Source organism: Tasmannia lanceolata, unplaced genomic scaffold (assembly GCF_043159265.1).
Source record: "Tasmannia lanceolata isolate RefF3 unplaced genomic scaffold, GAP_Taslan_0.1 ptg000018l, whole genome shotgun sequence".
Lineage (NCBI taxonomy): Eukaryota > Viridiplantae > Streptophyta > Magnoliopsida > Canellales > Winteraceae > Tasmannia > Tasmannia lanceolata.
Genome location: NW_027518695.1, coordinates 2354503 through 2380219, shown reverse-complemented (window position 1 = coordinate 2380219; position 25717 = coordinate 2354503). Strand labels below are relative to the sequence as shown.

The following is a 25717-nucleotide window of genomic DNA, read 5'->3' as shown; positions in this document are numbered from 1 at the left end:
ATGTCCAAGGCTCCTCATTATCTTTATATGCGGATAATTGCTTTCGTTATTAATTGGACGAGATGCCATCCATCTTTCCGGTTTGTCTCAGCGTTTGATCTTTGGGAAGGATGGGGGGTGGTGTGCTTGAGTAGTGAGTGGGCTAATAAAGTTGTGTAGAGATGGGAACCACCGCCTCAAGGAGTGTTAAAAATAAACTTCGATGGTGCTTACTTTGGGAATCCTGGTCCAGCTGGGGTGGGAGGTTTACGTCGTGATGATGCCGACAAGGTTCTTTGGTCTTTTTGGGGCCCTTTAGGTGTGACTGACGCTACGGAGGCGGAAGTCCAAGCGGCTTTCAATGGCATAAAAAAGGTGAGTAGGGACTGTCTGAAGAGTGTAAATGTTGAAGGGGATTCGTTTAATGTTATCCGGTGGCTGAGGTGTGGGGTGGCTCCATCTTGAAGGTTTTTGGATCTTTTTGACGAAATGGAAGATATATTGGCGGAATCAGATATTGAGTTGATTCATGTGAGAATGTCTGCTAACGAGAAGGCGGACGCTTTGGCTAGAAGAGGGGTGGTATGCATCTCGAAGAATTGGTCTGATCAATTTCCTATTTGATGGCCTAGTCATTTTGTAATTAGTTTTTATTTTTTATTTTTTGTTCTGTATCTTTGGGTATTCCTTTTCGTGTGTCCCTTCTGTTTCTTTTATAAACTATGCCATTTAAAAAAAAAAAAAAAATATTGAAGATTTGAACCGAAGTAGGAATAGGTGCATCAGCAACAGAGTCCTCGAATTGCATTTTATCCACGGTGATATGTGTAGAAGAAGCAGTGCAATAGAATACCAAAGAAATCTTAGATCTCCTAGTGAGTTTTACAACCAGAGAAAGTTTGAGTGAACTCAAACTGTCATCATCTTTCTTCTTCTTCCTCAGCAAAACCAATATTCCGAGCCTCAACATGGACACTCTCACCATTGAAATAGTGCTTCAATATGAGTTTATCAGCATCAGCATCGATGATCTCGAACGGGAACTCCTCTGGAACATCAATTTCCTACACAAAAAAATGAGGTGAAGTCAAATTTTGACAACTTGGCTTGGCTTTCCAGGTGATTTAGGGTTTTTCTCTTTACACTTACCTCATCGGAATCTATATCAATCTCATTCATTTCATTACAAACCAAAAGGTTGAGGCGTAAGTCGGCTTTCTTACGTTTGGTCGAAGGGGTATAATGAAGAGGGTTCTGAGGGAGTTTGGGGGATTATTGTCCCAATAGTAGAAGAAGAAGGAGAGATTAAGGAACTACAGTAAGTTCGTGGAGTATAGATGAGCGAAGGGTTTTCCGAAGGAGGAAGGAGATGAAAGCACACATTTTTCTCTCTCTTTTTTCCTAACACTGATAAGGAACGTAAAATTCATGCGCAAGACAAACTGGGGAGGCAGTAGGGTTTTAAGGAGATAAGAATATATTACTTTTCCAAAAAAATTTCTATTTTCTAGAAAAAGGAAAACAAATTCCAACAAGTCTTCTCAGAAATGGATTTTTTTTTTCATTTTTGATCAGCATATCTGGTTATGGATACCAATTTCCAGCAAGTTTTCTTTCTTCTAATATCTGGTTTCAGACTTTCGGAGGATTCTAATATATCCAATCCACCATGCCCTTTGGGTAAAGGGGGTGGATTTATCATTCTCCTTGCTTTTATCCTACAATTTCAATGATATTAGCCTATATTTGTATATTTTATCACAGAGAGGGTAATTGATATGTAGGTTGTTCCAACAGGGGTAATTGTACAAATGTTGTCCTCTTTTCTTAAGTAATTGATATGTTCTTGCCTTCTTGGGTTTCTCTTTTCTTTATGCTTTTGCTTCGTGGTTAACCTAGAAAGTGAAATACATTCACTTCGCTTTTTAAGTCTGGAAGACCCAAATTGTAATTGATTTCTTTGTTTGCTCTAATATGCTTTTTATATTATGCCATTTAAATTATGACATCTTTCTTACTATCTATTTTCACTGTCATTTTTCCTTAAGTATCCCTGGGTTACTTAAAAGCTTCAAATTAACTATTCGTTGTTGCGATCTAATTTTTCTTAATCTCTAAAATGATGTAAAAATTAGACAATTTTATCGGCACGCTCTGGATCCTCTCCCCATCGAAATGTCTGTTTCTTTTATGGCCCCCGAGTAAGATCAACCGGGAGTAGTTCTTTATGAATCTCTAGTGCAAGGTAGTTGTAGTTAGTTGGTCATGCCGAGGAAACTCCAAACCTCCGTCAGCGACTTGGGGATTCGCCATTCCCTGTCACTGCTGAGAAGTCATTATTAAAAATTTATACCTAATTTATATGTTGTTGTTAAATATCATCTTTAGCTCAATCAATTTTCATTTGAATCTAAAATGGCTTCAAGCCCATGCATTGCACGGTTGGCTCCACTAGTACCTTCTACAATGTGGTGGAGAGATGAAGGCAATTGATGGTTGGCTTTCATAAACTTGTAGGACAATCTAATATGAATGTAAGGAGCGCAACCTATATGTATTCTATTGATTAATTTGATGGAAAAAGTAACTCCAGCATTCTAGTTCAACGTATTTTAAAAAATTTAATGGAGAAAATTGACGTATGTTAATATCAGGGACCTTTTACCCATTATTTTTTAAAAGTAGGACTTCTTGGATAATATGCTTTTCATAGGGACTTTTAACCAATTATTTTGCCATGTAAGGACTAATCATAAAAAATTCCTGTTTGTTTTTTAATACCTAAAGCAGCGCAGTAGCACAGTAAGTAGACCATCACGACCCTCTTGATGATATTAACTAGGCTAGGAGTAGACTATCGGATACAACCATGACATTCACCCTCCTCCATGTCTTAGGTTGTATGGAGCCTAGGCCTTAACAAGCCATTGCCCAAGTTTACAACCGCTAACAAGCCATTGGCCAATCTTATTAGCTAGAAGCCATCATATGGCCATGATTTAGGGGGTTGACACTTAAACCTATGTCCCTCTTCTTACCCCAACCTGCATCATGTTCAGCCTCCTCTCATTCCACTCGAACATTTCCCCTCTCCATAACACCCAAAGGAGAAGAAGCTTCAATACTCCTCCACTTATACTAAGCCCCCTCTTCCCTTTCCACCACACCCACTCTCCAATCTCGTCTTTCTCCTCATCCTCAACTTTTCCCGCAAAACCCATCTCCTCAAACATCTCCACAAAGCATCTACGAGCAGCAACTCAGCAGAAATACGTATATCCCGACCCAATTCCGGAATTTGCTGAAGCTGTGAGTTTCTCCATCCATTTTGGCCTTACCCATCTCTCTATGTTCATTCTTCATTCTATTTTCTTTCATTTCTTGTAATTTTATATTTAGGTTTTTTTTTTCTCTCTCTCATATTTTGACAGGAAACCCGGAAGTTCCGTGTCGAGCTTCTGAAGAAGCTCTCCAAGGACAAGGAGACTTTTGGCAAGGACATTGATACGGTTGTGAAAATCTGTGCAGAGGTAATGCTTCCTTCATATATCATGCTAAATTGTTAGTAGTTTCGTTTGAAGTTGCAAAATTCAGTTTTGCCAAGTTAGTTATCAACCGTGCAAAGAACATAGCTGTACATCTAATGTTCACTGAAATTCCAATGTATCCTTAGATAATATATCATCCTACTTGCACGCCCTTGGCTGGGACTTTGTTGGGACATGGTTTTAGCCAGGCTATTTCATATATTGATTAGCAAGGTAACTCAATTGCCAAGGGATTAGCAAACCAATGCGAGTTTATGGTGCAATTATTGGGTCTCATTCTTGTAATTTGGTGTTGTGGGGCATTTTGCATCATTCACACTGCAGCTTGTGTTGATCAAGAAATTCAGCTTTATTGACAGAAGAGGTGATTTCCTGCCAGTATGGGAGATTGTTTCTTTCCATGGATATATGAATCCACATAAACTATCGTCCGTCAACGAATCTGCTACATGTTTATCTGATTTCTTCAGCATTTGAGAAAAGGAATATGTCAACCAGCAAAATCCCCAAATTAGGAAGGGATAGGGGAAGAGAAGAACAAGAGGAGGAGGTCATTGAAGACCAATGAGAAAAGGAGTGAGTGTAATTTACACACAGAGTTACCTACTTCATCTCACTTTCTCACTCTTCCTTCTCTCATCATCTTGTTTTCTTTCACTTTAATGTTTGTTTAAGCCATGAGAAAAACAAGCGTTGATTCTCGTTTGTCTTAAAAACAAGTAGTAGTGTTTTCTCCTCTTTTTTGCCTCCAATCCTATCATTTCAAAACCTCAAACCTTCAAACCCTGGATTTTGAATCCCATTATTGATACCTCTAACCCCAAGATTTCCAAACCAAATTACAGCTCGATTTCTTTCCTTTTTTGTTATTTTTATTGACCAACCTCTCTCTCTCTCTCTAGCTTTTAATTAGTTATGAATTTCTTTATTTGGGCTTGAGATGGATACTTCTCATGCATTTTAGTTCTTGGATGTTTTGTTGTGCCTAAGTACTAGTCGCAAAAAGAATCACAGAGCTATGCCTTACACTCCAGATTTGTATTGGACATGACACTGGTAGAAGGGTCAATGCAATACTAACCATAGCAGGTGGTAAAGAGTTTTGAATAAGCACTTTTTTGGATTGTTCAGTAGAGGCACTCTTGTATTGGTAACAACCACAGAGAAGGTAGGTCTCCCAGACTCCCACTGAAACCTTCAACCTTATAGAAAGAATTGTCAGTCTTTCTTTACTTTAAAATCCAAGTTTCTCTTAACCGGAAATAGTTAGAAATGTAATGTATAGAAGTTATCAGAAGAAGTTCCCATTTTCATTCCTTCTGAACCATCCCAGGTAATTCGAATTTTTACAGCACTGTCACCGTATGTTCATTTATGATTTGAGTGTGAAATGTTGTTATATCTTAGAGTTGGTTCCTGTATGTATATATGCTTTTAAACAGGAAGTTTTTTGTTAATGCTAACTAGTTGGATATGGCAATGAGAAGCAGATACTTAGCGACTTCTTACACAAGGAATACGGAGGCCCAGGGACACTCTTAGTAGAACCTTTCACAGACATGTTGTTAGCACTCAAGGAGAAGAAACTACCAGGAGCACCTGTGGCTGCAAGGGCAGCTTTGTTGTGGGCTCAAAACTATGTTGATCAGGATTGGGATACCTGGACTTCCCAACCACCAAAATGACCATTTGTCAGTTCCATCTCATATTTAGTCCTCATTTAGTCATATTTACATGTCTTTGTGTTCTGTCATGGTCCAGATTTCCACCCATATATCCAAAATGTATTTACACAACTAACCCATGATGGAAAAATTGAATTGGATGTTCAGTTTGCATTCATTTTAAGTATATCACGAGGCTGAATCTAATTTCATTCCAAAGCAGTATTTGATTACAGCATCGAACACATTATTTCTTCTTCTTTTTTTCTTTTTTCTTTTTTGCTAAGGATTTTATTCCTGTGAAACGCTTCAAATGTGAAAATTTTCCTTTCAAGTACTTTAGAATTACTTATCATTATAGCCACCTACACGATGTATTGTTTATTCCCAAGTTAGAGCAATTTAGAAAGGATAGCCTGCCTGATTGCGGCAATCTGTTATCTCTTCACTTGCCTATCCATCTATTATAAGATTATCGAAAGTCTCCTCCATCTGATTCCAACCTTTGAAATACACTGTGAAGACAGAGGCCGCTGTTGTGATGATCTTGCAGCTGACTGTTTTTTTGGTTGATGTCTATCTTGTTTTCCCACCTGAAACGTTTGAAAATAGAAGTGCGTTATGGATGGCCAATAGTGTTTACAGTTACTTGAAAAGCTTTGCTGATGACAGATTTCAATCAATTGCCACCAGGATCTCAAGTCTGACATTTATTCTAGTAAGTTTCTTCCTTTCCCTCACATATCAGACACACACTTATGTTGACACGTGCATGCATAAACAAGCAGAATTGTCGATAAGTGAGCTTAACAAGACATATAAAACCACGCAATTTTCTCTTCTCTAAAAAACCCCATTTATTGCTTGTTAAAGAAAAAATAAAATAAATCTCACTTCTCTCAGTAGTAAAAGAACATTGTCTGAGAGCCCGATCCAAACAAAAGGAAATTTTTTTAAAAAAAAAAAAAAAAAACTACTCTCATGTGGGCACACACCCATGGATACATGTGCAAAAGACAAACGAAGATTATCGAGCTTATCTGTTAACTTTGAGTAATAAAAATCCCAGATTTCTCATAAAAGCTCCCTTTTAACTTGATACTTAGGTTGTAAAGATGGTTTCAACTATTATTACTATTATTATGCTTTAATGGTTGGATGCTTTGGCGAGTCTCTTTCAACTGTTAGAATCTTGCTATATTAAGTTGTCCGGGGTTGATAAGAGAGTATGGATTTGGGATACATCAGGTTTTTTCTCTGTTAAGTCTTTCTATTCCCATCTTATCCCTGGCTCGCCTCATCCAATTTTGGCTATGGTGTGGAATTCTTTATGCTCTCCTCAGGTGTGTTTTTTCGGGTGGGCAGCTTGCAGGGATAGGATTCAGACCATTAATTTTCTCAGGAAGAGGGGAATGATTCTAGTTGACTATTGCCCTCTCTGCTTTAAGGCCGGTGAGTCGGCCTCTCATCTTTTTATCCATTGCAGCTTTGCGTCAGTTGTTTGGGGTTTAATATTGTCGAGATTTGGCCTTTGCTGGGTGTTCCCTAGTTCTATTTTGGATTCGTTGAAGTGCTGGGAGGGAGTGCCTTGGAAGAAAAAGGGGAGAATGCTTTGGAAGATGTGCTTATTTTATACTTTTTGGCAAATTTGGAAGGAGAGGAATGCGAGAATTTTTGTGGGTGTGCATAAATCTGCTCAGAGGGTTTTCATCGATATCATTGCTTCTGTAATAGAAAGGGCTCGATGTCTTCCCTCTTTCCGTTTTGTTTCTTCTTTTGATTTATGGGAAGGGTGGAGCGTGATTAGTATGGAAGGGTCCCATTGCCCCAAGGTGATTCAAAAGTGGAGTCCTCCCCCGCCTGGCTGGGGTGAGGGGATTATGCCGTTCTTCTAGTGGTGAGCCCATTTGGTCTTATTCTGGTCCCCTGGGGGTCTGTGATTCCAGTGAAGCTGAGGTTTTTGCGGCGTTTGAAGGGTTCTAACACTTTGATAGGGGTTCTTTGAACTCGTTTATCGTGGAAGGAGACTCTCTCAATGTCATCAGATGGCTCCGGGGAGCTGCTTCGCCTCCGTGGAGATTTTGGTCAATTCTCGATGAGATTCACGATATCGTTCGTGGCTCTTCCATAGCTTTCAATCATGTGCGAAGATCTGCGAATGGCGAGGCAGATGCTTTGGCTTGGGAGGGTGTCAATAAGGATGTTTTGGAGTTTTTTGAGTTCTTCCCTCCTTGAGGCCCTGGTATTTTCTCTTTTTCTTGTTCTTTTCTTTCTTTTTCTCTTGTTTCTTCCTAGGGTGACCTCCTTGGTCTTCCCGTTTTAATATATTTGCTCTGTCTACCTTTCAAAAAAAAAATTATGCTTTAATGGTTTGTCCAAACTCTATTGTTTCTGCTCAAGCTATTCAACACTGTCTAATTGTTTGACTGTGCCAAGGAGGCAAGGACTACATGCACATATTATGAATGAAATATGGACTACATACAATATATGGCTATATGTAATTTACACCAGACCATTCATTTGGGTTCGCCTGATCTCCATAGTAGGCATTGATTCTGTTATACATTCCAAACTCTGATTTCCTCCTTTTGCTTCCTTCCCAATTTAATTGTTTATTGCCACAATACACAACAACAAACAGGGTATCAGAGACATGATTCCTACGGCTAGATCATGGGCTGTGTGATAATGGGTGGAGGACATCAATGGAACTTGAGACATAGGCCCTTCATAGCAATGGTACTTGGGATCTTCTTCCTCTTCCTTTTGAAAAGTTAGTTGTTGAGCTTCGATGGGTGTGTACGTGTACTCTCAAGTTTAATCAAGGTAGTTCTGTTGAGAGGTTGAAGACGTGCCTAGTTGTCAAAGAGTACACAAGCTTATGGTGTTGAGTGTCTTCTTACATGGTGATCACCTCTTGGGGTTGTTGCTCGGGGGGGGGGGGGGGGGGTGGAGCATGGCGATATATGTTGGTTTAAGGTCATATACAACCTTAAGTAGTCTCTACATGGCCGATTTGGTAAATGCAGTGATACTGTGTTAGAATTTGGCATGAAGCAGTGTCATGTTGGTCATTCTATCTTCTACTGTCACTTGAAGTCTGAGAAGATTGCTCTAGTACTATATGTTGATGACATTGTCATTACGAGAACCAATGTTACAAGAATTAAAAAGTTGAAGATATTTCTTCAGCACAAGTTCAATACCAAAGTCTCAGAACAACTTCGGTATTTGTTTAGCATTGAAGTTGCAAGGTCTAACTCTAGGATTAATTTATCATAGAGAAAGTATGCAAGTTGAAGATATTTCGTAAACAAGTTCAATACCAATGTCTTAGGAAAGCTGCGGTGTTTTCTTGGCATTGAAGTTGCAAGGCTAACTCTGGGATTAATTTATCCTTGGGAAAGTATGTTTGAATTTACAAGAGAAGAGATTATTGGGCTCAAAACCAGTTGAGAGTTTGATGGATCCAAATACTAATCTTACTACTGATCAAGTGGATTTAAATGATGATCTAAGTATATATTGTCGTCTTGTAGGAAGAAAGTCTTGAGAAAGCTTCGCTATTTTCTTGGCATTGAAGTTGCAAGGTCTAAACTCTAGGATTAATGTCATAGGGAAAATATGTCTGAATTTACCAGAGGAGATGAGATTATTAGGCTCAAAACCAGTTGAGACTCCGATGGATTCAAATACTAATCTTACTACTGATCAAGTGGAGTTAACTGATGATCTAAGTAGATATTGTCGTCTGTAGAAAGTTGAATTACGTGACCATCACCAGATTAGATATCTGGTTCGCAATGAGCCCTGTTGGTCTTTCTTAGGGGTGCAACTCGGGCTAGGTCGCGTTGAGGCCGACCCGACCCGACCCTAGTTCTAATCCGATGAGGTTCAACCTGACCCGAGATTTCCAACCCGGACCTGACCTGATCTGACCCGAGTTCAACCCTTACTTGAAGAATAATGATAAAAAATGTCGGGTTTCACTTGGGTCGGGTTGCCCAACCCCTCAACCCTAACTCGACATGAACCCAACCCGATTCCGAACCCGACCCGAGTTGCACCCCTACTCTTTCTTCCTAGTGAGCTCTTCATTGGGAACCTATAATGCAGGTCATGAGGTATCTCAAGGGAGCTTCTAGACGTGGTTTGTTGTATAAGGCTAATTGGCATTTACAGGTAACTAGGTATACTAATGCTGATTTTGCAGGTTCACATTCAAATAGAAGGTCCACTCCACTAATGGCTATTGCACTTTTTTGGATGGCAATCTGGTGGCGTAGAGGAATAAGGAACAAAGTGAGGTTGCTTGTTCAAGCATAGAAGCAAAAGTATCAAGCTATATCTTATACTACATGTCAGTCGCCTTGGTTAAATAATTTACTACATAAGTTGGGATTTCAAGTGAAGTTATACATGCAGTTAAGCGTAACAATCAAGTTTTGGATGTAGTCTCTAATGCCCAATCAAGCATTTCATAAACTTACTAAGCATATTGAAGCGAATTCTCATGGCGTGCAAGAGAACTTTATGAGTGGAGACATATCGACTACATATGTAAATTCAGATCATCAGTACCCTTCTTTGTGAGAATAGAACATGGGCACGAGATGTTAAGGCATCCGAGTGGCAAGTTCATATTGGATGTGTGGGTAAACGGCATTCTAGACATGGAGGGCCTGATATCCTCACTACCATATGCTGATAATGACACCACCCGCTTGATTTTGCATTTTTCTGATTGGATGTTCTTAGCATCTTTAGTATTGTAACAATTTTGCACTTTCTGATTGGATGTTGATAGCATCTTTTGTAACAGCCGTTAAGAGCTAATTAAAAAAAGGAAAAATTACATTTACACCCCCTATAGTTTCTTACAGGTACCCTTCTACCCCCGTGGTTCTAAACGTGACAACTACACCCCCTGTGGTTTCATTGGTTTTTTTTTTTAGCTGGACGGACCAGAGGCGAGGTGGAAATGACTAAAATGCCCTCGTCTTCCTCAACTGAAAATTAGGGTTTTCAGACTTTAAAACTAGGGTTTGATTCAAGCCTTTGTTTATTTATCAACATAAACCCTCGATTTAGGAGTTTTATTTGTCTTCATTCACACCATTATCATGATTTGCACATAAACCCTAATATTTTAAGGCTTTTTTGTTTTTGTTTTTATCAATGTTTTTTTCTTGAAATGTGGGTTTGATGTAGCCATGGGGTGGGGTTTCATTGTCTGTGGTGGAGGTGACGGCAGTGGCCGGAGATGGCGACGGCAGCGGTGGCGGTGGTCGGAGGTGCGACGACGGCGGTGGGAAATGGCGTAATCCTAATCCCTCTGCAAATGAGGGTATTTCTGTCCTCAAAATATTAACCATGGTTAGTTTTAGTCTTTCCGTCAGGTTAAACTGAAGGACCGTTGACGAAGGGGGTGTAGTTGTCACGTTTAGAACCACAGGGGTAGAAGTGTATGTGTCAGAAACTAGAGGGGGTGTAAATGTAATTTTCCCTTAAAAAAAGTAGGCAAGAAAGTGAGTGCTGCCCTTATCAAAATATAGTAGTGGGGATATCAGTCCCCGTCTTTGTGATTTTCTTATTGTTTCATATTGTTAGAAGCCTCACTAATCAAATTCTCTTTCTTTGAAACGTTGTCACGGGATTTTAGATGAGAAAATGATGTCTACGCTTCCTTATTCTAATAAAGGCACCCTAACCTCGCACTTTTCTATTGATGATTTGTCAAAGGAATTAGGCGTTCACGAAGAGCCCAACATACCCCTGCCAAAGTAGCTGATTATGTAATTCACAAGTATTGAGCATTCAGATATCTTAGGCTTAGTGTTTGTCGATCATATGTGCCGAGCCTTGGTTCTCCCTCTCTCACATGTTCCGAGTTAGGGATGGTTTTGTGTCTCTCTATCAAATAAACCAATAGGGGTCCCCGCCAAACCACAGCTTACCATTAAAAAAAGGAATTAGACGTTTTTTTTTCAATAATTTTACTAGTTCTCTTTCATTGTGTTTCAGGTTTTGTAAAAACCATAAATCAAAGTGGAGACTAATTATTTTGGAGTTTTGGCCTTGCGATTTCTTCTTGGGCCATACTATGATGTCAGCCACTTGGCCCACTTCCTTATTTCGATAGTGCCACCCGTTACAATTTTCAAAAAACTTCGTCTACTTCAACCTAACGTTTCAAAAACACTGCTGCATCATACCTTAGGCACAGCTGTAAAGGCCCACATCTTTTAGCAAGGAACTCACCATATCAACCTTGTTCACGAGACAATTCTCGTACTAAAGTGCATATTCCGAGCTCTCGTGTTTGTGCATAAAAACAACTAGAGTAGTGGTTGCCACTTGGTAACATGTGGAGAAAAAGACGAAGCCTTAGACAGGACATGCAATTCCATGCATGGAAAGGGGCGCCCATATACAATTCCATCACATAAGTCAACAACCTGACCTAAAGATAACATGGGTAGGCGTAAAAAAATGGTTACATTATTACAAAAAGCACCGAATGAATTATATATTAACCACTTTAATAAAGGATGATAGCTTATTAGCTTCTATAATAAGTAAGGGCGGGCCCGCGAATGTACTGTATGAACACCAAATCCTGGTGTATGCACTTGGGCTACAGCAATGGTTTATGATTGAGAATTGACCCCATACTCCTTAGCTCGTGGTGGGCCTCATTTGTCACCATTTTCTATCCTAACTTTATGTTTATTATGAGTACTGGTGGCCGCATTTTTTATATTAAGTTCTTTTGTCGGCTGCAAAATTGGTAAATAATATGGTGAACGAGAGTGAGACCTATGGGAGAGCCCAACAATAAGAATGCACCATGTGTGCATGTTGATTTTCTTAAACCTAGGGCTGGCTTACGTCGCTTGTGATGTTGTGGCGAGAACCCATTTGCTCAGCCGTACTCTCACTCTCAGCATCGCTAGTATTATTCAATAATTAATAGTATTGATGACCGCATTTTTAATAAGATAATCGAGTATTAATTATCACATAGGTGTTGTCTATCATCACCACAACTCTTTACCATATACAACACACTTCATTATCCAACTCTTTGCCCTTGTTCTTCTCATGTTTTTAGAGTTTCAGGTATTATACTTGTTTGTCTAGTGAGAAGAAAGCCCGACAACCTCCTACTATTGCTAGGGCATGAATCTCCCTACCAACATCTGTTATTGGTACCGCTACCACTACTGTGCCATATTTTATAGCTGTTGAGATCACCACAATGAATCTGTTGAAGAGATTGAAAAACATCTCCTATGTTCTTACATATAATTGTACTTTGAACAACATTAATGTTCACCTCTATGTACTTTGAACAATATTTCCAAAGTAGACATTGTATGACATCTTATATCAGTCGATTTTTTTATTAAGTATTAGAAATATGAGAGGACAAATTATCAGCATAAGAACAGTGTCAGTTCCTTATGCGTGCAATAAGACATAAGAGATCATAAATTTATAGAGCATTGCTTATTACAGTTAGTACATTGTATCTTCAATGTATAATAATATCGTTGTAGATAGGTGGACAGTTGATATTTTAACACCTCTTTTTTTTTTATGTTCGACCATGATTCTTCATGTAGAATTTTCTATATGTTTTTAGAATCCATTATGAGTCGTGTGAGCCAATTAAGAGTGGGAACATGTCGGACCCACATATTTAGTGAGCTGGCTTGAATTCTAGGTGTCAATTATGGCTCTCAAATCACTCGTAGCATACATGTGTTATCAAGACCGTTAATTTGGTAAATCCCCATGAAACAACCTACATATTGATCCTGATCCAACAGATACGCATCACATCTACTGAATCAAGGCTGACAAAAAAAGATTAATGGTTTGTCTTCTTGTGTGTGAAAAAGTCCTTAGATGTAGTGTTTTAAACGCTGTGATAGTTAGCTAGTTAGCTAGGCTTTTCATTTTTCTTTTTCTAGAACTAAGATTTCATTTTTATAAGAGAATTTGTTACAAGGGAATTGCTAGTGTTCATCACAGAAGGCATTCCGCGGATGGGCTGTTGCATGTGAGAGCAGCCACCTCGTGAATGGAGACAAAATCTGCTGAAAATTGAGCCTTTGTGGCAGCTCTCACATGCAACAGACCATCTGCGAAATGCATTTTACAATGATACAATGTATATGGTATTTTGTCAAACGACTAGTTACTCCAACAACTTAAGCTGTTGGAGGAGGTGTTATTTAATCTTTTATACTTTAACACTCCCCCTCACGTGTGGCCCCTTAAAACCCTCTTTTTAAGGTTGGCCTACAGGTGGCCACGCCCCTCTTTTGGGTTCAGCCATTGCATGTGGATTTTTGCTGTCAAGGGGGTTTGATATTAGGACCTTTGCTCTGATACCATGTTAAACAACCAGTTACTCCAAAAGCTTAAGCTATTGTAGAAGGCGTTATTTAATCTTTTATACTTTGACATATTTACATAATTTTACATTGTATTATGATATAAGAATAATAATATATAAATTCCTTCGATATTTTTTTAAAATTTTTGGTTAGTTTTAAAACCTTTTGTACCTTAAGGGATTGAGTTGATCAAGCTACTTAGCAGGTTATTCTGCATGGGGATAGCAAGCTAGGTATATGTTATCCTTGAATAAGCTTATTATCATCATCCTCAGTTCACATCGAGAATAGTGCCAATGAGGAGGGTATACAATACAAGCTTGGTACCCAATCCCAGAAGTTTTATCAAGATAAAATTATCCAAGCATGATAGCCAATCGTAAGAACAACTTATACAATGATTTCAATCTGGGTAGAGTATAATGATCCAAGAAGTTTGCAAAAAAAGGTTGTCGGTTTGGAGAGACATTCTAAAATTGTCTTCTCTTTTCAAGTTGAAGGTAAGATTTAGAGTGTATAGGGGTGATAGAATATCATTCTGGCAGGATATGCGGTGTGGGGATGTGTCCTTTAAGTGTAGATTTCCGAGATTATTCAATATGGCTTCAAATAGGGAGGCCTTGTTAGCGATTGCTTTGAGTGGAATGAGGGTGTTCTTGTGTGGAACCCTAGGTTTAGAAGATCATTTTTTGAGTGGGAGGTGGAATTGGTCTCTAGCCTGTGGGCCCTTCTTGAGGGTTGTTACATTAAAAGGAATGGGAGGACAAAAGGCTTTGGATTGAGGAACCTTTTGGGACTTTCTCGGTTAAATCTTTCTATGAAAGTATTATGCCCATTTCTATCCCTTCATGTTCGGCAAAGGTATGGAAATTTCATTGCCCACCTAGAGTTTGTATCTTTGGTTGGGCGGTTTGTCGTGATAGAATACAAACTATTAATTTTCTGAGAAACCGTGGTATGTGGATTATTGATCATTGCCCACTATGTCTGCATGATGGGGAATCTGTGGATCGTTTGTTTATGCATTGTTCGTTCACTAGCATCATATGACAATTCATCTTCATGAGATTTGGGATTTGTTGGATTTTTCCAAAATCTATTCCGTCGCTATTGCACCAATGGGGAGGGGTTCCTTGGAAGGAAAAAGGAAAAACCTTGTGGAATTTTTTTATACTAGCTACGTGGTGGTCTACATGGAAGGAGAGGAACTCTAGAGTCTTTGAGGGGAAAGCCATGAATCCTCATTGGATTTACTTGAAGATTATCACCTTGGTTATATCTTGGGTGAGATGCCTCCCGTCATTCCGGTTTGTATCGGCTTTTGATCTTTGGGAAAGATGGCGGGAGGTGTGCTTTAGTGTTAAGCGCAGAGATCTTATTTTGCAAAGGTGGAAGCCTCCTGCTCAAAACATGTATAAGGTTAATTTCGATGGTGCAAGTTTTGGCAATCCAGGTCCGGCAGGAGTCGGAGGGGTTTGTCACAATGATAAGCGGGATGTTGTGTGGGCATACTATGGCTCTATTGGTGTGTCTGATTCCTCAGATGCGGAAGTGAAGGCGGTACATTTTGGCATTTTGAATATTGATAGAAGGTTGATGGATCAAACAATTGTTGAGGGAGATTCATTAAATGTGATTCGTTGGCTGAAAGGTGGGGTAGCTCCTCCGTGGAGATTTCTTTCCATTTTTGATGAGATTGAGGACTTAACTGCGGGGTCCACTATCGGCTTTCAGCATGTTAGAAGATCGGCAAATGATAAGGCGGATGCGCTAGCTAAGCGTGGTGTTTCTGGTGGTTCTATTTTGTGGTTCGACCACCTTCCTCCCCGAGAAGGGGTTTTCTCTGTATTTTGCTTTTTCTTCGTTCATGTTTCTTTCTTGCATCCTTTTGTAGATATGGGTGGTCCATCTTAGCCTCCTTAATTTGCTTTGATATATAATTATTGCCATTTCAAAAAAATAAAGAGTACAATGATCCAAATGGATTGACCAATGAATTATTAAATAATATTTATATAATTTATATACAAAGTGATAAGACATAATATAGAATTCAACTACAAAATAAAAATAAAAATACATCTATAGATTATTTGTGTCAATATAAGAGAGAGGACTTTAGGGGATAAAGAGTTGTCGGATGAGGAAGAAAAGGTGCGGTTGTAAGGGTTTGATCAAATGGCGAAAATGGAAAGTTTTTTGGGGATTGATTATGAAGAAGGTGTGGAACAAATTAAGAAGATGTTCGGTGATATTGAGAAGTGTGATGCCGGTGAAAAAAGGGGAAGACTTCGGGTAAAGGCAGTAGGGAACTGAAGGCCCTAAAAAGATAAAGAGCTTTCTTGCCATGGGTGTTGATACAATGTTCTAGGAAGCATTGATAGTGATGATTTTTGTGAGAATGCGGAGATGGTGTTCTTAGTTTGTTTTTGAAGATTGTTTCTTTCTGTTCTGGAAATGGATGTTATGACAACACTATCAAGTGTGCTTGAGGGAACGTGGTATTTCGCTGCTTGAGGATATATTGTTTGTTTGTCTTAGATATGATGGCGGATTTGGGCCCGATTAATGTCGTACTCGTGTTGCTTGAGAGACCTTCGTCTTTTGCGTATCCAGTCTTCTGGTATCTGTGTTTTTTCAATCTTGGATTGTTAGGTTGGGGTAGTATATATTTATCTGGGGTATTTTGCTTTTGGTTTTAATATTGTAATGGGGTGGGACTACTTGTCCTAAATTTCTTTATATTTGTTATTATCAATAGATATGTCAATTTGAAAGAAAAAGAGAGGGGGGGCTAATGGAATTGTGTCATTCCTAGGTCTTAGTATAGCCTATTGGATGTGTCATATGTCCATCTTTTTTCATTTCAATTCATTCTCAAATTTGAAGTCAAAACTGGCTATTGGGCTCCAAATTATGTTGTGTATCCGTTATTTGTTTTGGATTTTGAGAACCGATTTACATTGGTTTTGGACCCAAATTTACGTTTAATTTTGAGTCCAATAATTAGTTTTAGACTTAGAATCAATTCTCAAAGTCGGGAACAAACAGGGCTGTAGTTTTGACTCCAATAATCAGTTTTGGACTCAAAATCAATACACTCCATAAAAACTCATTATTCTGATTTTGCTCGACTTTGGCAATTGGCTCGATCCAAATGAATTTTTTATTAGAATTTTTTCAAATAAATTTATTATTTTATTTTTTTCCATTCCATGCATGGTCAAAATAATATGTCTATTCTAATCCTTGATTCCCGTAATCCAAACACAGACATAGACTAAAATCAAACTCAGGTTTAATTTAGCTACCACGTGATAATCAGTTAATGGTCCGGTTTAGTCTATTCGAGTGCGACCCGAGGTAACCCACTCAACCTTTCAACCCACATGTATAACAGGTTTCAGTAGAGTGATGGGATATACATAAAAGAACAGTGTATGCGAGAGAGAGAGAGAGAGAGAGAGGTTAGGTAGGAAGGAGCCACAGCTTTTGCATGGAGTGGGTCCCACGCGCCGGTTGGGAAGATTCGTGTCACAGAGAGAAAGCAACTTGCCCATTCACATTCGTCTTTTCTTATATCTTATTCTTCTTTCCCTCATAATTCATAAACCCCACATGGTCAGTTGGTCACCCAAATTTTATTTATTTTCTATTTACACTTCACCTCTCCCAGTCTCCTCTTCTTTTCTATTCCCATACACATTCCCTCACCTATTTTATTTACCTTTTGTCCCTGGCTTAATACGCGAGATGAAAAGATTTATATGCCCTTTTCTTTTCTAACAATGGCGAAATACTACAGTCAAACCTCTAAATTTGAAGACTTTTGATAAAGTGGAACGTTGGAGCCTCTACGCTAAAAACAATGGATCAAAGAATCCCAAACTTTTCTTTCAAATTTCAAATTAGGCACCCTCCACAAAATGAAAATTTCTTTCTTTCAACCTTTTTTCAAAGTAGAGTACATAGGCATGTTATTCAAAGTGGGTCCACACAATTTACCCACTTAGATCACTCCTCTATATTTAGATAAACAAAGCTTTCTATTCCAAGTTACTTCCTTCTAGATAGCATACACAGGCAAATGGTCATTGTATAAAGAGACTGACTATAAATAAAATGACCATACACAGACAAATGGTAATTATATAAAGAGACTGACTAGAAATAAAATGACCATACACAGGCAAATGGGGGTCGATTTATCACTCCCCTAACATTAAACGTTTCTTGTATCAATGTTGGGAGAAAAATGACACAATCAATCATGGTTTCCTTCAACTTCAAGACTACTACTTGAAAGAAACAAAATGGGGGAAAGCGATTAGAGAGAAAAAAAACAAAGAGTTTAGGTAGGATTTTGTCATTATCTTAAAAGAGAAGAACACATCAGTCATCAAAAAAAACTAAAGTATTTTTCTGTAATTTTTTATGGGTTGGTAAGTGTACTGTAGGTGGAGAGGAATATGTCGGTTGTCTTTTTAATCTGTTTTGCAGTAACAACTTTTCTGCACTCCACACTGTGTTTACATTTCATTTGAGAGGAGATTGAGATTGCTTTGCTTTCTCTCTACTGACTTTAATCTTCTTTTTCATTTTTTAATTGGATTTGTATAGAAGAAAGTAGAGTGGTGGTGAAGGTGCTTTTACCTTTATCTTTATGCAAATGAATGCTTAGAAGAAAAGAAGAAAAGAAGAAAAAAAGATAAAGAGAGAGAGAAGGGAAATTAAATGGATGCTCTGTAGATTCCTTTGCATTGGAGGCTTCTTGTTTCTTGCTCTCTTTTGAGTCTCTGGGTCCCTTTTTGCCTTTTGCCTTTTTTCTTTTTTCTCTCACAGGGTTTTGAGCTGTAAAACTGCTTTGTTTTGCTGTTATTTCAACTTCATTTGCAGAGGGTTTTGACTACTAATTCCTTTTGGGTTTTTGGTGGTCTGGGTTTTTTTAATAACTGAGCCTTTTTTTTTTCTTTGTTGGTGTTGGAGAGTTGTGTTTGAGGGTTTTGGCTCTGTGGCATGTGCTGATTGGTGCGTTTTTGAGAGATTTTCAGTTTTTGGGTGGGTTTTTTGAGATTTTTAGAGAAGAAGAAGAAGAAGAAGGAAAAGAATGGCCGTAGGAGGTGGCGGAGGAGGTGGCGGAGGAGGAGCGGCGCCACCGCCGAAACAGGACGAGCTTCAGCCACATCCGGTGAAGGATCAGCTGCCTAACATTTCTTACTGTATCACTAGTCCTCCACCATGGCGTGAGTTTCTCTTTATCTCCTCTTTTTACTGGTTTTTTTAAGAAGGAAGCTCATTTTATTTGGAAAGTGAAATTTTCTGCATTACTAGATCTTTTTTTTTACTGTGTTTGGAAATAGCTCTTCAGTTTTTTTTTTTTTTTTTTTTGGTTTGTTTGAAAGTTGAAACTCATGGAACCATTTTAGTAAAAATCTATTCACCATCTGATTTTTATTTAAACTTTATTTATTTTATCTTTAATTTTTTTATCTGTAAACTCCTAAGTTTTCCTTTTTATATTTCGGGTTGTAGCTCATTTACGTTTTCCTCTGATTTTTTCTTCAACACCCTCTCCCATCTTTTTTTTTTCTCTTGATGAAAATCTCATCTGGGTTTTTATGTTTATGGTTTGAAGTTTAAACTTTGAACCCAGTTTTCCTTAGGATTTGATGATACTCATTTGCATTTTTTTATCTCTTATTTATTTTCATGAATGCTTGTTGAAACCCATGAGTTTTTTCCCCTTCTTTGTTGCAACTGATTGAATTTTCATAAAAAAAAAAAATTGGAATTATTTTTGTTGGGGATTTTTTATGCAGCTGAGGCCATTCTCCTTGGTTTCCAACATTATCTTTTTCTTTTTTGATGGAAAAACTATCTGGGTTTTTATATTTATAGTTTGAAGCTTGAACCCAGTTTTCCTTCTGTTTTGGTGATACTCATTTGCATTTTTATCTGTTATTTTATATTTTTCATGAATCTTAATGCTTGTTGAAATCCATGAGTTTTTTCTGTGCTTTGTTTCAACTGATTGAATTTTCATCATGAAAAATTGATATGATTTTTGTGGGGGATTTTTGATGCAGCTGAGGCCATTCTCCTTGGTTTCCAACATTATCTGGTCATGCTAGGCACCACTGTTATCATTCCTACTGCTCTTGTACCACAGATGGGAGGAGGAAATGTAAGACAAAAACTTCTCTTTCATGTTTTCTTTTTTGTATACTTAATCATCTGGTACATCTAACTATAACCACAATTTGTTTTTCACAGGAGGAGAAAGCTAAGGTGGTCCAGACGATACTATTTGTTTCTGGTCTGAATACACTGTTCCAAACCTTATTTGGATCTCGATTACCTGCTGTAATTGGGGCATCATATACCTTTGTTGTGCCCACCATTTCGATCATTTTGGCCGGTCGATATAGTAATACCGTGGATCCTCATGATGTAACGATTGAACTCTTCCCTATCTGTTTTCCAATTTTCTGTGTTAATTTGGTTCTGATGATGAAACTTGGTTTTCCGATGCTATGCAGAGATTTAAGCAAACCATGCGTGGGACTCAGGGTGCCCTGATTGTTGCTTCAACTCTTCAGATTGTCATTGGCTTCAGTGGTCTTTGGCGCAATGTCACAAGGTTGGTTTTGAAATAGGAATGCCATATTGAACCATTTAATTTTTTTTCATTAAGTGCATATTGTTTACCTCTTTGTATTTTCTCAGGTACTTAAGTCCACTCTCAGCAGTCCCTTTGGTCGCTCTAGCAGGTTTTGGGCTTTATGAGCTTGGCTTCCCTGGGGTAAGCATTCTTTGGAAGGGACTATAAGTATGTACCTGTGTGTATGTGTATATCATTTATTTGATCCTTGTTTGGTATCTGACCAATTTCTAAATCGTTTCTTTTTCAATAATAGTGGGTCTTTCCTGAGATGACCTCTCCAGTATAATTTACATATTCAAGATCCTCCCCCACGCACCCATAAGAAAATTATTTGATTTTCTGTAGCTGAAAACTCTTGTCTTTAATGCTTAGGTTGCGAAATGTATTGAGATTGGGCTTCCGCAGCTAATTGCACTAATAATCTTTTCACAGGTAACATATTTTGATACCCGAATCTCATTTTTACTCAACAATTCAAGTAGCATCATCTGATTAATTAAGCACTGACAACAACCTATATCCCTTGTTGTCTTTCTTGTTTTCTAGTTTTGTTTGAGCAGGGTATTTTAATTTCCTTCAAATCTACTAAAGATCTATGTGGAAATTTTTGTTTGCAGTATATACCCCATATTCTACACTCACAGAGACACGTCTTTGATCGGTTTGCGGTTATTTTTTCGGTTATTATTGTTTGGGTATATGCACACCTTCTCACAGTGGGTGGGGCATATAAACATTCACCGCCAAAGACCCAGTTGCATTGCCGTACTGATCGTGCTGGACTTGTAGGTGCTGCTCCATGGTAAGGATAATCCTTGCTATATGATCTACATTTAAATATCTGCTCGGGTTGGAGGGGTGTGGAGCTCAGATCTAGTTTCTTTCACGTGCATTTAGTGTTTCTTTATATGATGAACCTTGGATGCAAATGCTTCTAATTACTATTAAAGTGATCAAGGTCCAATTTTATTCCTGGTTTTACGACAGAGCCATTTGCACTTCACTCTCCATGATGTTTGTTGGCATTTATCTCCATGTAGCCAAGATCCATTCTAGCAATAACTTGATACTAATGCCAGCATCAATTAAAGGTGGCTGTATGTTGTAACTTTGTTGGAACCAATTTGTCCATTCCTTGTCCTTTCAGCAAGTGCCAGTTATGCTCTTGGATGACTTTTTAATTCAGTTTTTTAGGCTGAGCTGGTGCCCACTAGATGCTATATTCTCTGCATACTTTGATTAGTTTGCTTTGTGACTTTAAGCACTGCTTTATAGAGACTTGGCATTATTTTTGAGGACTGGCATCAGAATTTTATATCCATTGGGTGTTTCTGGGGTCTGATTTGTGTCTGCAGGATAAGAGTTCCATATCCATTTCAATGGGGAGCACCCACATTTGATGCTGGAGAAGCGTTTGCCATGATGGTTGCTTCATTTGTTGCTCTTGTAGAGGTTTGTTCTCCGTACTCATATACTGACAAGTGGGATACCTTATTAGATGTTTAGATGATGGTTCCCACTTCCCACTATGCTGACTATTTGTAGTTAGAATTCTGTTCATATTTTGTACTTGGCATTATTGATCTGTAGTATTGAACGTTGATGCATGATGTCTTGTAAACTAATGAGTTTTATGTTTTCTTATATATTTTCCATGATAATGCAGTCAACTGGTACTTTCATTGCTGTTTCAAGGTATGCAAGTGCAACTCCATTGCCACCTTCTATTCTCAGTCGTGGTGTTGGTTGGCAGGTAATTAGAAGTTTTGGTCGTATGTCTCTCTGTTTCTTGATTTCAGTGTCGAACTGCTGCTGGACAGACTTCCGTGCTTTTTATTTCAGGGAATTGCTATATTGTTGGATGGGTTGTTCGGAACAGCAAGTGGGTCCACAGTGTCCGTGTAAGACTTATGAGAAACACCCTTCTTTATGTGCATATTTTGTTAGAAATTTGATTTTGGTTCACTAGAAAGTCACTGGTTTATCCATCTACAGCGAAAATGCTGGCTTGTTAGCATTGACACGTGTTGGCAGTCGAAGAGTTGTGCAAATATCAGCTGGATTTATGATATTCTTTTCTGTTCTTGGTAAGTTGTTCATCAACCGTATATCTGGCACATGCTCATTTTTTTCCTTTTTTCCATGGATAAGACGAAGATAAATCCAAATTGTAAGTACACATCACTGTTTAAAAACTCCCTGCATCGATCATCGACTCGCTTGAGTCAACATGGTTTCGTTCAAGTCCAAGTTTTGTCATACAAAGTCAATCAGAGACTCCTACTTGTGCAAGTTAATGGAACGCTGACTGCGTCAATCATTGACTCGCCCCACTGGACTCCTTTTTGCCTTATACCAAGTTCTTGTCCAACTCCGAGTTTTTAAACACTGGTACTGGGTACACATTATGGAATGGGAATTGAGGTTCCTGTAAAGAGACAGGTTCTTGCAAAACTGATTTTATTAGATGAGTCTGTGATGTTGCTGGCCATTCTGCATATGATGGAAAGAAATATCTATATTCTCTTTGATTCTGGATTTCTTCAACCCAACACCTTTTGCCTCATAAATTTTAACCTCCTTCCACCATTAGTGGAATGGAAAATGAGCTTGCTGATGTATTGGCTATGTCCATAGTGCACCGGGATCTGTTGTATGAGGGCGCTCTGTACCCTCTTTGTAGTTCCTCTTGCAGTATATTATCCTCTCTTAAAAAAATAGTGGAATGGAAAACAAATGGATGCAGAGTTGTAATCCTTCTAGCAAAGTGCAAGCTTTGTCTGTATTAGAAATCTAATCCCAAAATGTCTAGTATATGCCAACTCTACCTTATGCCACTACTCTAAACTTGCCTGGAAAACACGCTGGACCCAATTGCTGGTATACTTCTTTCGAAATTCAATTTAGAAGTCCCAGCTGCCAGGAATTTTCATTGCTAAGTGATGGATGATCCCTTGTCAAGGAGCCACTGCATTGCAATCACTCAGTATATAACTGACACTAATGTTCAGATGGATCATATTCTGTTTTAATCCTCTCTATGACATCTGAATGTCTACCACTTTATATAAGTTCTTTACTCTTAATCCTAAGAATTAAGTATTAGGAAACTTATATATAGTTGGCATAGACATCAGATTAATATAATTTAAGTATTATGATATCATATTGATGATTTTCTGTGGTCTACTCTTCACATTCACTGTTTATTAGACTATGGTAGGAAGTGACCAATTTGATGGGCGGTTGCTCAAGTTCTTGGTGATATTTAGTATAATGTTTTACAAAGTTTGCATGAATTTATGATGTCATTTAGCTAGTGTTGTAACTTTGTCCCTATTTTGTAAAGGTGGAGAATGAGTTTTACAGCTAAAAGGATCAGATCCTGTAAAGTTCAGAATTCTTAAAATATATAACTTAAAAATGCTCAAAAAAAAAAAAAAAACTAAAAAATGCGCCTCGAAGGCCCAGAACCTCAGATGATTGGAAGGATATTGTGCTTCAAGTACATGTAGTGCACCTGTGGATAGAATTTTAGTAAAAACTTGTCAGATTCTGTCAGTTCTATGAACTATACTGTTACTTCTTGTAGTTATGCTGAATACTTTTGGGTTGCAAGTAGATTGCAAGGATATCTAGTGGGGGTGATTGATGAAGTAGAATATTGGGACTATCTGAGTGGTGCTAGTTAATAAGAACCTGGTTATACCATTCAAAAAAGAAAAAAAAGAACCTGGCTATAATTGCAAATCATTTGAACATTCCAGGAAAATTTGGAGCCGTTTTTGCATCCATTCCAGCGCCAATTGTTGCAGCCTTGTATTGCCTTTTCTTTGCCTATGTGGGTAAGTATTGTGATGACAAAAAGCAGCTTTGTATTTGTTATCCCTGGTCTGTCCTAGGCATCACTGCAAGATTTTCATACACCATGAGATCATACACTTTTTTTTTATTGTGCATGAACAGGTTCGGCAGGTCTCAGTTTCCTCCAGTTTTGCAATCTCAACAGCTTCCGAACTAAGTTTATTTTAGGATTCTCTATTTTCATGGGTTTATCAGTGCCTCAGTACTTCAAAGAGTACACAGCAGTTGCTAGCTATGGTCCAGTTCACACTAATGCGAGATGGGTATGCATAGAAACTGTCATCTTCCAAGCTATACTTGATCTATTTAATCCCCAAGTTGGCCAATAACTGAGTGTTTCACTCGTTTCTCGTTTTGCAGTTCAATGATATGATCAATGTGATGTTCTCTTCAGAAGCTTTTGTTGCAGGCTTTGTAGCATTCTTTTTGGACAACACTCTGCATCGCAAAGACAGTGCAACAAGGAAAGATAGAGGTTATCATTGGTGGGATAAGTTCCGTTCGTTTAAGACCGATACCAGAAGTGAGGAATTCTACTCCCTACCTTTTAATCTCAACAAATTCTTTCCATCAGTCTGATTGTGAGACAATGTTATCCAAAACCGCACTGATCTTGTCCCAAGGAGCTCTTTAGGCAACAATATGATGTTTTTTTGTATTGGTCCAGTGGACAGCTTGGTAGTATAATTCAATCCCTTTACGGGATGCATCTGTTGCATTTTTTACATATATCTTTTTCTGTATATTTGATAAGTTAAGTGGATTCCAGTAACAAAAAGAGAAGAAAGCTTTTTACTTGCTATTCTTGAATTTGATCTTGTTTTTACCCTTCATTCACCTCGTGCACTTTTCTTAGCACTATGGAATGAAATATTATCGACCATATGTTTGTCTTCAGATCTGTTGCCTTGCCCCAGTGCTCTGGGAGAATGATTGAATTTGCTTTAGGAAAATTGCTCGGTGTTTTGGTAAATAATGCTAATGTTTGTGCAATTGATGTGATCCTTCTATAACTACTAATAAATCATAAATCAGTCATCACTGGAAGGCAACTCAATGGAGGGTATGAGGATCAGCACCCTATTATTATCATCATCATCATCAAGCTAAATTTCTTTTCCCTATATAAAATAAATGTATTGCTGCTTTGGGTGCACCTTTAGTTAGGTGAGAGTTCTCCTAATGGGGGAGGAGTAAGCTGCCCTCCCTAATTTTTTTGACTGAATTCCATGCTCCTGAACCTTTGTTTCTATACAAGTCCATACTCTCCCACCCTTTCCCATGGTCGTACTTCTTTTTCCTTCACAATGTAAATCAGAAATTTCCATTATACACTTCTTTTCCATAAAGGGATTTTTTACAATGCAACAGATGCTCTTTGAAAGAACTCTTTGATTACTTTATAGTTTCTGTATATTTTTTACAAACTTCCAATGACTTCTTTGAAAGAACTCTTTGATTACCTTATAGTTGTTTTAAAGGGATTTGTTTGTTCTTGTTTATTAATTTTTTTAACTATTGAACGTTGGTAGTTAATTCTTCTTTTGGAGTGGATTGCCCAATTCTACATTAATTTATTCGTTTTGC

General features: G+C 38.2%; 2 protein-coding genes across 6 annotated transcripts; both read left to right on the top strand.

Annotated features, from left to right (window-relative positions):
• The first annotated feature begins 1045 nt into the window (after positions 1–1045).
• Positions 1046–7621, top strand: LOC143851209 (protein PLASTID REDOX INSENSITIVE 2, chloroplastic-like). Of its 5 annotated transcripts, none has more exons than XR_013236255.1 (5): positions 1046–1060; positions 2877–3288; positions 3411–3509; positions 5018–6643; positions 6741–7621. XR_013236255.1 is itself a non-coding variant. In XM_077360557.1 (5 exons), exons 1-3 carry the CDS (start codon positions 3031–3033, stop codon positions 5210–5212), a joined length of 552 nt encoding a protein of 183 aa, XP_077216672.1. In that variant the 5' UTR covers positions 2842–3030; the 3' UTR covers positions 5213–5909; positions 6557–6643; positions 6741–7621. The 5 variants fall into 5 exon arrangements, 3 of the variants coding, with proteins under 3 accessions (XP_077216672.1, XP_077216673.1, XP_077216671.1); XR_013236254.1 differs by lacking the exon at positions 1046–1060 and adding an exon at positions 1084–1098; XM_077360557.1 differs by lacking the exon at positions 1046–1060 and having other exon boundaries at positions 2842–3288; positions 5018–5909; positions 6557–6643.
• A 10474-nt stretch (positions 7622–18095) lies between these two features.
• On the top strand, positions 18096–24963 carry LOC143849373 (nucleobase-ascorbate transporter 6-like). Its single transcript, XM_077358380.1, has 14 exons — positions 18096–18845; positions 19689–19786; positions 19876–20052; positions 20142–20242; positions 20329–20404; positions 20639–20698; positions 20884–21068; positions 21622–21718; positions 21933–22019; positions 22109–22167; positions 22262–22353; positions 24034–24111; positions 24233–24393; positions 24491–24963. Exons 1-14 carry the CDS (start codon positions 18710–18712, stop codon positions 24707–24709), a joined length of 1626 nt encoding a protein of 541 aa, XP_077214495.1. The 5' UTR covers positions 18096–18709; the 3' UTR covers positions 24710–24963.
• Positions 24964–25717: the final 754 nt, after the last annotated feature.